Here is a 13,630-nt window from a genome sequence, read left to right on the forward strand (position 1 = left end):
TCCGCCCCTCTTTCCCACTGCAGCCCTCGGTTTCACCTCTTGGTGGATTGAATTTAACGAAAGAGCCCTAACTGGTTTGCCTCAGTGGTAGAGCATCGGCCTGCGGACTGAAGGGTCCCGGGTTCGATTCCGGTCAAGGGCATGTACCTTGGTTGCGGGCACATCCCCAATAGGGGGTGTGCAGGAGGCAGCTGATTGATGTTTCTAACTATTCCTCTCCCTTCCTCTCTGTAAAAAATCAAAATATATTAAAAAAAATAAAAATAAAGACACCATGCAGCCTCCCCATCCTGGCTACATCCTTCCCAATACCCAACAGTGCCCTCTCCACGCCCCCACACCACCTTCCCCCTCACCCTCCCTTCACAAAGGCCCATGACCCTCTTCCAACCATGGCTAACCAGTGCCTCTGCCCCCTTCTCTCTGCAGAGACCCCCAGCATGGCCCCTCACTTTACCTCTCCCTCAGCTTACCCTCCTCTCTCCCACCCTCAGGTGTGCTAGGTGTTCTAAAAAAATAACCATCCCCAACTCCAACATTTGACTCTATGCCCTCCCCCCTACTTGCGCTCTCTTTCCTTTACCACCAAACACCAGAGACGGTAGGTACTGGCTGCCTCCCCCACCCCACCCCCAATGTCACCCTCACCTTTAATCCCCTGTGGTCTGGCTCCCCCCCCCCCCACCTCTCTGCTCAAATGACTTTCCACAATTACCCATAAGCAACTGATCTTGACTTATGCAATCTTCACCCTTAATCTTCTCACCCCTCTCTTCTGCTATGCTTGCTTATTTTTGTTTATTGTTTGTTTTTTAATTGTGACAAAAAGCACATACTATAAAATGTATCCTCTCAACAATTTTTCAGTGTACAGTTTTCAGTAGTGTTTACTGTAACACATTGTCGCATAATGTGTCTCTAGAACTTTCTCATCTTGTAGAACTGAAAGTCTATATCCATTGAACAACAGCTCCCCATTACCCCTCCTCCCAGCCCCTGACAACCAACATTTGACCCTGTCTGTGAATTTGACTACTTTAGGTACTTCGTTTAGGTGGATAGATTCCACCTAAACGAAGTACCTAAAGTAGTCAATATATGACTGGCTATTTCACTAAAGTAGTCCTTATACGACTGGCTATTTCACTCACCATAAGATCCTTAAGGTTTACCCACATTGTAGCATGTGACAGGATATGCTTCCCTTTCTGAAGCTGAATAACAGTCCATTGTATACATATACCACATGTTTTTTAGCCGTTAATCTGCTGACGCACATGTGGGTTGTTTCATGTCTTTGCTGTTGTGAGCATGCTCAGTGAACATGTGTGTGCAGGCTCTCTTCCAGACCCTGTCTGCTATGGCTCCTTTGCTGGCGCTATTCGGCTTCTCTGGTTCTTTTTTCTACTCTGCCAGTTCCTTTGCATCCTCCCATGACCCAACATTTTTACCCTGCGGTCTGACTTTCGCTTTCCAAGCACCCTTTCCAAACTTTCTCTCCTTGACTCCCCAGATGACCTCCAGGCCAAGGGCAATGGGACGGCGTGGGGCAATGGCAAGGGCAGTGGGCCAGGATTGGGCTCCTGGGACTTCATCTGCTCTTTGTTTTAAAAAAATAAAAAATATATATATATATATAGTATTGATTTCAGAGAGGAAGGGAGAGGGCGAGAGACAGTAACATCAATGATGAGAGAGAATCATTGATCGGCTGCCTCCTGCACGCCCCACAATGGGGATCGAGCCCGCAACCCCGGGCATATGCTCTGATTGGGAATCGAACCTTGATCTCCTGGTTCATAGGTCAACACTCAACCACTGAGTTACGCCGGTTGGACTGGTCTTTTTTTTTTTTAAATGAACATTGAACAATTTTCATCTGAGAGTCCTGAGGTACTTCCTCAGATGGGTTGATTTTTAAAAAAATATATTTTTATTGATTTTTTTATAGAGAGGAAGGGAGAGAGATAGAGAGCTAGAAACATCAATGAGAGAGAAACATCGATCAGCTGCCTCCTGCACACCTCCCACTGGGGATGTGCCCGCAACCAATGTACGTGCCCTTGACCGCAGGCCGACGCTCTATCCACTGAGCCAAACCGGTTTCAGCTCAGATGGGTTGATTTAGTGTTTCTCACAGTGCTATTCCTCTCTTACATCTACACACACTTTCATTCACACTTCTTGCTGGGGAACATGATTTCTCTATGGAGCAGAACCCCGGTCCCTTTTTTTTTCCTGTATCTCTAGGGGGCAGCATCAGCCTGGTATGCAGTAGATGCTCAATAAATATCTTTATTTTATTTGTTCAAAGATGACATTCCGTTCCCTTTTGCGCACTTCCGCCCCTCTGGAGAAGCCCGTTCCTTTTATTTACTCTCAGGTTGCCAGGTCCCATTTAGGTTCTCAAATTTCCCTGTTCTGTCTCATGCCCTTCAGTGACCTTCACACTTGTATGTGAGCCAAGAGGACAGCTGCCAACGTGCTGCCCTGCTTGTCCTGCTGGGGCTTCCTGACCTGGGAGAAGGTGCCAGCCCACGGGCCCTGGGAGGGGGGTTCACAGTGCTGGCTCCTTTACACTTTCTAGATCATATTTTAAATTGCCGCCCACTCAGGGAGGCCTTTCCCAACCACCGTATCAGAAAAGCTCTTTGCCCCAATCACTTTCCATCCCAGCACCCGGTCTCAGCTTCTGCACAGCACTCACTGTGTCACTGTTCAAAATCGTCTTTATTTATTTAGTTGTTTAACCCGCTTCCCTCCCCTCCCCCGACACCATCTCCCCCACTCCAAGAAAGCTATGGTGTTTCCCCTGGCATTTTGCAGCCCCTGGCAAAGAGGCAGTGGGCTCTGGGGCTTGCAGCCCCTGGACATTTGAGCATGGCCCGCCAGCCCTCTCCTCCCAGGGTCAGGCTCTCCAGTTAACCTGCCTGCCCACAGACACAGGAGGAGAAAGCTTTGAGTGACCCCATGACTGTTCCCCAAGCCCAACACCTTGTGGGCACTCCTCTTTAAGGTGCTCCTTTTGGCTTTAGGAGGCTCCTGGGGGCAGAGTGGGATGACTGGGGAAGAAGCTGAGGTCACAGTCCCTCTGCAGGGTGGCAGGGTGCCACTGGCCTGGGCAAGGTATCCCCCACCCAAGAGTGCCTCCTAGTCAGATGGGGTTGGCTGTCCCCACAGAACAAGATGTAGGAATTCATTGGAGAGGTGACAGGTCCTGTTTTGGAATTGGGGTTTGGGGCAGCAATGGGGAATGGCGCCAGGGAGAGTTGTTTCCCAGGAGCACGGTGGATAATGAAAGCCAGGAGAGCTGTGGGTGGCCTTTTGATGGTGGGCTGGCTTCCCACCTGAACTGGTGTCCAGATCGGTCTCCAGGTCCATGATTTAGGGGCTGGCTCTCTGGATCCTGGGGTCTTCTGATGAGGCCATTGCTGCTCCACCACACCTGGTCTAGCCTGGTGGAGCTGTGGCAGGAGGGGCAGTTTTCCGCAGCCTCTTCCGGGATATAGTTCTGGTGTTGAAGTCTTTTTATTATTTTTTTATGTTGAAGTCTTGATGCAGAATTTCCTCTTCAGAGAAAACCCAGTTTTGCCCTAAAGGTCTTTTAACTGATTAGATGAGGCCCACCTACATTATCAAGGTAATCTCTCTGAAAGTCAATTTATTGTAGATGTTAACCACACCTACAAAATACCACAACAGCCTTGGCCAGTAAGACTGAGTTGGTTGGACTGGTGTCCCATAAACCAAAAGGTCGAGGGTTCAATTCCTGGTCAGGGCTCATACCTAGGTTTCAGGGTGTGTGCAGGAGGCAACTAGTTGATGTTTCTCCTGCACATCAATGTCTCTCTCCCTTCCTTTCTTTCTTAAAAAAATAAAATATATAAACATTATTATTTTAAAAATACCATCACAGCAACAGTATTAGTGTTTGAGTGAGTCAGTACTATAGTCTAACCAAACTGACATAAAGCTATCACCCTAAGTTTGAAATCTCCGTTAGATTTTTCTCAAAGAACAATTCTTAAAAAAAAACTATATATATATATATATATATGTGTGTATGTGTGTGTGTGTGTGTGTGTGTGTGTGTTTCAGAGAGAAAGGGAGAGGGAGAGATAGAAACAGACGGAGACCATAACCTGGACATGTGCTCTGACCATTAGATTTTTTCCCCAGTTTCTCTTCTTTTTATTTTTAAAAATCTTTATTGTTGAAAGTATTACATATGTCCCCCTTTTTCTCCATTGACCCCCTCCAGCTCACCCCCACCCCCACCCCGCGACCCCGGCCTTCATCACCCTACACAAAAATTACAGATCAGATTTTAATTAAAGGATTCTAATAGATCCCAAACACAGGTGACACATTTAGACCTGCACCTTCCAGAAGCAGCCGCTGACTCGATTTTCGCGAACGAGGAAAGGACACGCACGCGCCGTAGAGCTGAGGGCATAACGAAGCTAATAAAGGCGTGGCTTCTGCCCGAATCCAAGATGGCCTCCGGGACAGCCCGCCCTCGCCCCGGACTCCAAACACCATTGGTGGAGCTGCCCACCGCTCATCCCCGCCCCCCGGAGGGGGCGGAATGACAGCGTCCCGATTTCCGGTTCCGGTTAGTACCAGGAGCCCGGTCGAGATGGAGGAAGATGTACACCGAAGCTGGCAGTCGCCGGGTACCGCGGAGAGATTGGGAGCTGCGGCCTAGCGGTCTGGGCGTGGAGCTCGCCTCAGCCGCGGCGGGGCCGCCCTGATCGGAGAAGGTAAGAAACCGCCGGTTTGGAGCGCCTAAGGGCCTGGACCTGTCAAGGAGACAACGGGTGCCGGCGGTGCCCGGCTGCAGTTCCGTGGGAGCCCGCACGCGGTTTGGGGCATGAAGGACGACTCCAAAGAGGCATCTTTTCCTGCCGGAGGAGGATGAGGTTCGCTGACAGCCATAGAAGCATGGCGAGGGGCCTGTCCGAGGACCCCGAGGTGGCTGTGCGGGGGCCAGGACCGAAGTGTCTAAAGGGGGAGTAGGTGGAGAGAATTGTCATGTGGTGTCTGGTGAGGGATCACGTGAGCACCTCTTGAAGACCAAAAGGCTTGGTGGGTATCTCACCTAATCCCAGGAAGATAATCTGAAGGGAGGGGTCAGAGGTATCACCAAGGACGTCCTCTAAAGAAATGCATACATTCGGAGTACATCTTCCTCCATCATTAATAAGACAAGCGGTCAAGCATGTAAACATGTTCACGTTCCTGTAGCTAGCTTCCACGATCCAGAGCGTTGATGCCGATGCAGTAGGGGACAGAGGAGGGAGCAAAGATCTTATTTCCAGTTGAGAAGGGGGGGGGGTCAAACCCCATGGGTGTCTTGTCAGGTGTTATAGAAGGTGATTTAATTTGATGGGGGTGGTTGACTGAAAAGATCTGAATGAGTCTAGTAAAGATTTTTTTAAAAATACAATTTTATTGATTTCAGAGAGGAAGAGTGAGGGAGAGAGAGAAACATCAATGATGAGAGAGAATCATTGATCAGCTGCCTCCGGCACACCCCCTACTGGGTATGGAGTCCATAACCCAGGCATGTGTCCTCACTGGGGATCGAACCTCATAGGTTGGCGCTCAACCACTGAGCCACGCTGGGCCGGGCAGTAGTAGACATTGAGCCAAGTTCTGGTAGCAAGTCAGGAGGGAGTAAGGGCTCCTAACCTCGTCATAAGGATCCTGGACTTTTGGAGTATTGTAATCATTTTTATATTGCTGAGATTCCTTAATGTTTAAAGTAATGTCTCTAAAATTCTGACATACTAATCATTCCAGATCTTGTTAAAATGTTGGTTGTTATTCAACGGAGCTAGGGTGCATTCTGAAATTCTGTATTTCTCACAGGCTCCAGGTGAGGTCCATGCTGCTTGGTCTGTGTACCACTTTAAACAGCAGTGATTTAGAGCAACATTTTCCAGTACAGCTTTCTGTAATGATAGAAATGATATTAGCTCATATGAGTTGCATCACACTGTTATACAGTCAGGTATCACATAACAACATTTCAGACAATGACAGACCACATATACAACAGTAATCCCATAATATTGTAATGGAGCTGAAAATTTTCTATTGCCTAGTGACGTTGTGGTCATTGTAATGTAATGTTTTAGCACAACACATTTGTGGTGATGCTGGCGTAAACAAACCTGCACTGCCAGTTGTATAAAAGTGAAGCACATACACCCTAGCTGGTTTGGCTCAGTGGATAGAGCGTCGGCCTGTGGACCGAAGGGTCCCAGGTTTGATTCCAGTCAAGGGCACATGCCTGGGTTTCGGGCTTGATCCCCAGTAGGGGGTGTGCAGGAGGCAGCCGATCAATGATTCTCTCTCATCATTGATGTTTCTCTCTCTCTCTCCCTCTCCCTTCCTCTCTGAAATCAATAAAAATAATTTAAAAAGTAAAGCACATACAATTATGTACATAATACTCAATAATGAACAATTGTGTTATTGGTTTAGGTATTTGTACACTATACTTTTTTTGTTGTTTTGTTAATTCTCACCCATGGATATTTTTTCCATTAATTTTTTAGAGTCAGTGGAAGGGGTGGGGGAGGAGAGAGAGAAACATCGATGTGAGAAAGACACATGGATTGGTTGCCTCCCGCATGTGCCCCGACAGGGCTGGGAATCAAACCCTCGACCCTTCCGTGCATGTATGGACGCTCTAACCATTGAGCACCACTGGCAGGGCTTGCTATACTATACTTTTAATCATTATTTTAGAATATACTCTTTCTACTTAAAAAAAAAAACTTTGCACCCTGGCTGGGTGGCTCAGTTGATTGGAGTGTCTTCTTGTACCCCAAGAGGTTGTGGGTTTGATCCCTGGTCAGGGCATGTACAAGAGGCAACAGGTCCATGGTTCTCTCTCTTTGTAAAAATCAGTACAAAATCATATCCTTGGTGAGAATTAATAAAAAAAAAAGTTTGCTATAATCAGTTTGCTGTGTTATACTGACAGCAGCCTCACCTATTTCATGTTTGCCAAATCTCTTGATTGCATTATTTTTGTTTGTGCTTGATTTAACCTAGTGTTTTATAAATTTAGTGTAGCCTAAGTGTACAGTGTTTATAAAGTCTACAATAGTGTACAGCAATGTCCGAGGCCTTCACATTCACTCACTCCTCACTCACTCACCCAGAGCAACTTCCAGTCCTACAAACTCCATTCATAGTAAGTGCCCTATTCAGGTGTACCATTTTTTTATTTTTTATACTACTTTTTCTATGTTTAGATTCACAAATACTTAATCATTGTGTTACAGTTGCCTACAGTATTCAGTACAGTAATAATATTGTAAATGTTTGTAGCCTAGGAGCAATAGACTATACCATACAGCTACCAACAGTAGGCTACACAATCTGGTTTTGTGTAAATTAACTCTGTGATGGAAGTGGAACTTAAACTTGGACCTCCTGAATACTGTTGTTCTTGCCACAGCATGGCCTTGCCTTCCAGGTGACATTGCCTTGTCCTGAACCGTCATCTCATCTCAGAACCTGGTGAATAGTCTAGTATGACTTTTCTACAAAGGAAAGTTGGAAGTGGAGAGGACGTGTACTGAACCCACCAGTTTGTTCCTTTCCACTGCTGGGCTTGGTAGTGAGGGTTCTGCCTCTGACATCTCATTTGATTACTTCAGAGCATCTTGAGTCATTTGTTGGGTCTTCATAGGAAACACTTCAGCCTTCGTATCCAAGCATTGTTAAAAGATGGGGGAAATTCACAATTGGAGCCATGTACACAAAATAAGGGTCTGGGAAGAGCCATAATGAAGTTGGGCTGATTGAGTTGGGAAGGCTAAAGGAAGTTTGCATACTGGTATCTGCAAGGAGGATTTTCCAGAGGGTAAAACAAGAGGTACTGGTTTTGTTATTTGAGCAGGAAGTTTGGCGTTTATATAATACTAGAGGCCCAGTGCATGAATTTGTGCATTCATGGGGCAGCCGGGGGCGGCCGGGGGGAGGGGCCACAGGCAGTTGGCTGGCTGGCCCCGCCCTGTGGTCAAACTCCCGGTAGAGGGGACAGTTTGCATATTAGCCTTTTATTATATAGGAAAAGAGCAGGTTGAGATTCCATCTTTTAGGAGCAGTCCTACTTTTTGAAGGGAACAGGTAGATGTAATGATTCTCTCCTTCAACTGTAGAGGCTTCTCTCTCTGAGACATGACTCTTAGTGGCTTCTTCTGTTACCATGGCAGTAATAGAAGTACCTGCTTCAGCCTTGGAGAGTCCCTTTTCCTTCTGAGAATTTAAAATAGTTTGGTGCGAGCGGTGCGCACGCGCGCGCGCGCGCGCGCACACACACACACACAATAAATAAAGAATATAAAAAGAAATAAAATAGACCGGCACATGTCCGAGATGGAGGAAAGTAGGCACTGGGTCCTGCCTTGGGATTCCTCATCAGGAGATGTTAGTACTTTGTGATTCAGCTGACAAATTGAGATGGTGCCCACAAAACGAGGTCCTGGAACAGAATCCTTTGTTGCTCTGCTTCTCTGCCCTGCTGAGCATACAATTTGCATGATCCCTGTAGGAGTCCCTCCTGCTTAAGCCCTGCTGTGTTTGTCCTGTGACAACAATGTGACTGCTCAGTCACCCTGCTCAGTCATTCCACAAGCACACCGAGAAAGCAGAGGCAGCTCTTGGTTTCTCTAGCACAAAGCTAAGAAGTCCATAGGCATCTGCAGGGCCAGGAGCTTGTGCTTAACCCTTGGGTGACTGGCAGTCTTGAGGGCATTCATTCTGCTCCCTCCGTGGGAATGACTTGGCTTTAGACCGAACAGAGTGATTTGTGTTGGAGCTCTTCAACTCCCAGGGGAGTAAAAGGCACGATGGCATAGAGAACAAATCTTGGCTCATATCCTGCCTTTACCACTGACCAGCTACGTGACCTTGGGTCTGTTCCTTTTAATATAGCTGACCCTCTATTTCCTTAGCAGAAGTATCCAACTGTGCACAGATTAGGTTGTAAGGGTTGCATGGGGTAATAGCCATTCAGTAAATCCTAGTGTCTCTCTTCAACTCTCATTGGTAATGGAAACATGACCTTGGGACCCTGGATGACAAATACCCTGGGGCAGGGGAGACAGTGACCACCTTCTCTTGAAGGGCCTTAAGAGAGAAGATTGCCCGGCTGGACTTGGTGGGGAGGAAGGGCCACTTTTGCCCACAGCAAATGGCACATCTAGGGGTTCTCCTAGAACCCCACCTCTAGCTTACTTTCCACAGTCTAGAGTCTCCATTCTGGCCCACCTAGTTGTTCCAAGCTATTGTCTTTCCCTTTCACTGTCTACATGTGTTCCTCCTTCATTCACACTGCTTTGTCCTCTAGGAAGCCTGTCTTGGTTACATGTACCTCACCTGTGCCTGCCTTGAAGGGAGGTTGTCCCTCAGTTCCCATGCACTCAGTGTGCACTGCAGGAATCCTGTACTTTAATGAAAGTGATACCGTCCAGCTCAGGGAATACTGAAAAGCTAACCTTGCTTCCTCACTGAATTCCATGGTAAACCAAGAAACGACTTAGGCTAGTTAGGGCCTTTGCCTAGGTAAAGTGGTTGAAGATGGACTCTGGTTAAACACTTGACATGAGTTTTGCCAAGGCATTAGCACTGGGACTACTTATGCAGAACTTTTCAACCCTCTAGACATGTCCATGTCCTACACAGGAGCACATTACATTGTCCTACACAGGAGCACATTACATGTAATTACTACATTAGTAGGCTTTTTAGTTTTGTTTGAAAAAAATTTTTAAAAATGTATTTTATTGATTTTTTACAGAGAGGAAGGGAGAGGAATAGAGAGTCAGAAACATCGATGGGAGAGAAACATCCATCAGCTGCCTCCGGCACATCTCCTACTGGGGATGTGCCTGCAACCAAGGTACATGCCCTTGACTGGAATCGAACCTGGGACCTTTCAGTCTGCAGGCCGACGCTCTATCCACTGAGCCAAACCAGTTAGGGCAGTTTTGTTTGAAATTTTAAACCATGGATACACTTAACATGAGGGTCTCGTGTACATTGATTTGCCCTGTATTCCTTTTTAAAATATATATATATTTCTTTATTGATTTCAGAGAGGAAGGGAGAGGGAGAGAGAGATAGAAACATCAATGATCAGAGAGAATCATTGATTGGCTGACTCCTGCACGCCCCACACTGGGGATCGAGCCCACAACACGGGCATGTGCCCTTGGCCGGAATCGAACCTGGGACCCTTCAGTCTGCAGGCCGACGCTCTATCCACTGAGCCAAACCGGCTAGGGCTGCTCTGTATTCCATATAAAATTTTTTTATTTATTGATTTTGAGAGAGAGAAACATTGCTTTGATGCTCTGGTTGATTCTTATATGTGCCCAGGAATAGAACAGACAACACTCTAACCAACTGAGCTGCTGGGCCAGGGCTGTATCTGACATCCATTCTCCAGAGAGATACTGTGTCTTTTTTAACAGACTGTGAGTTTCTCGAAAGCAGAGTCAGTATCTTCTGTTACTTGAATCTCCCTTCATTGTAACTGGGACTGAGGTAATGATTTATATGCTTAGGGATGAAAGGGGCCAAACATGTTCTTTACCCTGTAGTTCTCAAGACTCTTCAGGTGGTTCTTTTCTTTCTCTAGAGTGAGTTATCTAATAACCAGAGAGGACTCTGATCTTTGCCTGTTCCTAATGTTCTCCTCTCATTGGAGAGAGGGGAGGTGTGTGTGAGGGGGTGCCCTGGGGTATGAAAGCCCCACTTAGCTTCTTCCCCACACTTTCTTCCAATGCAGACTGGAGAAAGTATAAGTGTAGTGAGGGTGGGCCAGGGGAGCTCAGCGGGGCCAGCACAGAAACCATAAATTAAGTCAGGTGAGTCAGCTGGTAAAGGGCGACAAAAGAGGCACTCTTCTGAGGATGCCAGGTCAAAGGCAGTGCCTCTTCAGTGGGCCTAGTGCTCAAAAATGGAGCACTTCCCTCTGCCTTTAGGAACCTCCTAAATGTCACAGACTGGCATCCTATTAGTCCACCGAAAGGCCTTACATCCTGTCAGGTGGTTGGTTTGTCCATAGCATCCTGAGCTCGGCTTGGGTGAGCCAGAGGAGGAGGAGGAGAATGGGCCATGACACCAGGGCCCAGGCAGAGGCAGAGAGACCAGAATAGATGATGAGCTGGGGGTAGGGAGCTGACATGGGAGTGAAACCACGGGAGTCACTGAGGTAAGGAAAGGTTTCTGGACTTGGGAAGGACTGATAAAGGGGAGAGAAGGGGGCAGTCTCCTAGTCTGTGAAGGAACATCCAGAGCCACACTGAGTTAAGTACCCCGGAAGATGAAGCCTGAGAATGGGGTTTCAGAGTCTAGCCAGGAGGGGAAAGTGTGAAGTTCTGAGCTCCTTCCTCACACCCCTCCACCCTGCTAAAATCCCCAGGACTTCGGGCACAATGGAAGACAAACGCAACATCCAGATCATTGAGTGGGAACACCTGGACAAGAAGAAGTTCTACGTGTTTGGTGTGGCAATGACAATGATGATCCGGGTCAGCGTCTACCCATTCACCCTCATCCGCACTCGGCTGCAGGTTCAGAAAGGCAAGAGCCTCTACCATGGGACCTTTGATGCCTTCATTAAGATCCTGCGAGCCGATGGTGTGACTGGCCTCTACCGGGGGTTCCTGGTCAACACCTTCACCCTCATCTCGGGCCAGTGCTATGTCACCACTTACGAGCTCACCCGGAAGTTTGTATCTGACTACAGCCAGAGCAACACAGTCAAGTCACTTGTGGCCGGTGGCTCGGCCTCTCTCGTGGCCCAAAGCATCACAGTGCCCATTGATGTGGTCTCCCAGCACCTGATGATGCAGCGTAAGGGTGAGAAAGTGGGCCGCTTCCAAGTGCGAGGGAACCCAGAGGGACAAGGGGTAGTTGCCTTTGGCCAAACCAAGGACATCATCAAGCAGATCCTGCGGGTTGATGGGCTTCGAGGCTTCTACCGAGGCTATGTGGCTTCACTGCTCACCTACATCCCAAACAGCGCTGTCTGGTGGCCCTTCTATCACTTCTACGCAGGTAAGCAGGGACCCAGGAGAGTGGGGTGTGGGCTTACTAATGTGGCTAAGATACCCTTATTCTGTACACGTGACAGAGGGAGATTTAATGGGAGAATGGGCCATTCATTCAGCAAACATTTTATTCAAGAGGATTCAAAGATGAATAATCCATAGTTCTTTCCTTCAGGGAGCTTATATTAAAGTGGGGGGAATCAGACAAGTAAAGTAGATGATTGTAGACCATAGAATGTATTCTGGGTGCATTACAGTCAACTAGGGTTAGTGGAATATTGGCAGAGAATTGAAAGATAGAAAAGGACAAAATTAAGGGGTATTTGGGATTTGAAGATAAAATTAATGAATAATAGTGCGGTTTTGAGTTGGATGACTTTCCTCAGAATTGTTAATTCAAGATGTGATATAACCATGAACCTCTCCACTCCTGTATTTTTTGTTCATAACACATTTTACTTCTTTTTAAGTATTTCCCAGAAATGGGATTACTGTGTTAAAAGATAAGAATTTTGAGAGCCTCAATAAACATATTGCCAAATTTCCTTATGAAAGGGCAGAACACATTGCCAAGAGTGTGCCTGCTGCCCTTGGCATCGCAGCTTTGAGTAACTAGCAAATTCCAGTTAGGGCAGTCTGTGCTTACAACCTCCCTAATCCTGCTGCTGGCCTCTAACCCTTGGCAGTGGGCATTCTGTCTCATCGCACCTGGAACTTTTCTAACCAGATTTGATAATTTTATAAGGACTTCCTAACCTATAATCATTTTGTTTCTATGGCACTGTACTTTTATAGTTCTCCTGTTTTTCTGATTGTACCTCTTCCTCCTCCTCCTACCCTTTTTTTCTTTTTTCCTCCTTCCTTCTCCTCCCCCTCTATCGCTTTCTCCTTCTTCTTCACTAGCTCGCTTTCTTTTTTTCCTCTTTCTTTCTTCTTCTGTTTAACACAGTATTTCATTTAGAGTATCTGGTAAAATTCACATATTGGACTCTAGTCCTGATCCTTTGTATCAGATTCTGTGGGAGTGGAGCCTGGCAATCTTTTTTTTTTTTTAAATATATTTTTATTGGTTTCAGAGAGGAAGGGAGAGGGAGAGATAGAAACATCAATGATGAGAATCATCGATCAGCTGCCTCCTGCATGCCCCCCACCGGAGATCAACCTTGCAACCCGGGCATGTGCCCTTGACTGGAATTGGACCCTGGACCCTTCAGTCCGGAGGCTGATGCTCTATCCACTGAGCCAAACCGGTTTCGGCAAGCCTGGCAATCTTAATGTTAAAAAAACTTCCTAGGCAATGTGAGCATGTTCTCTGGAGTCTATCTTCTCCCTTCTCTCTTCATTTGATTTCATTTACAATTGAGTTGTACTTTCCAATATGTCCCAGAATCTCTATTTCCATTTCCAGACTAACCTCTCCAGAGCTCTGCTCCAGACAAACATTCTGACTGACCTCTCAACGTGGATGCATGTATTTACATCTGAAATTTTACTCTATGAACTATTCTTTTTTCATATGTACATATACTAGTGGCCTGGTGCATGGA

The 13,630-nt window shown here is 46.8% G+C and overlaps 1 protein-coding gene across 7 annotated transcripts in view; it reads left to right on the top strand.

Moving 5' to 3' along the window:
• The first annotated feature begins 4,620 nt into the window (after nt 1–4,620).
• Nucleotides 4,621–13,630, top strand: part of LOC103298870 (solute carrier family 25 member 44) — a 39,256-nt gene continuing 30,246 nt past the window's right edge. For 5 of the 7 annotated variants that reach the window (XM_054712016.1, XM_054712018.1, XM_054712019.1 and 2 more), the window contains exons 1-2: nt 4,770–4,922; nt 11,453–12,090. In XM_054712016.1, the coding sequence (XP_054567991.1) occupies nt 4,918–4,922; nt 11,453–12,090 (643 nt within the window). In that variant the 5' untranslated portion in view covers nt 4,770–4,917. The other 2 variants (XM_054712020.1, XM_054712017.1) reach the window with 2 other exon arrangements.

Source organism: Eptesicus fuscus, chromosome 22, assembly GCF_027574615.1.
Source record: "Eptesicus fuscus isolate TK198812 chromosome 22, DD_ASM_mEF_20220401, whole genome shotgun sequence".
Taxonomy (NCBI): Eukaryota; Metazoa; Chordata; class Mammalia; order Chiroptera; family Vespertilionidae; genus Eptesicus; species Eptesicus fuscus.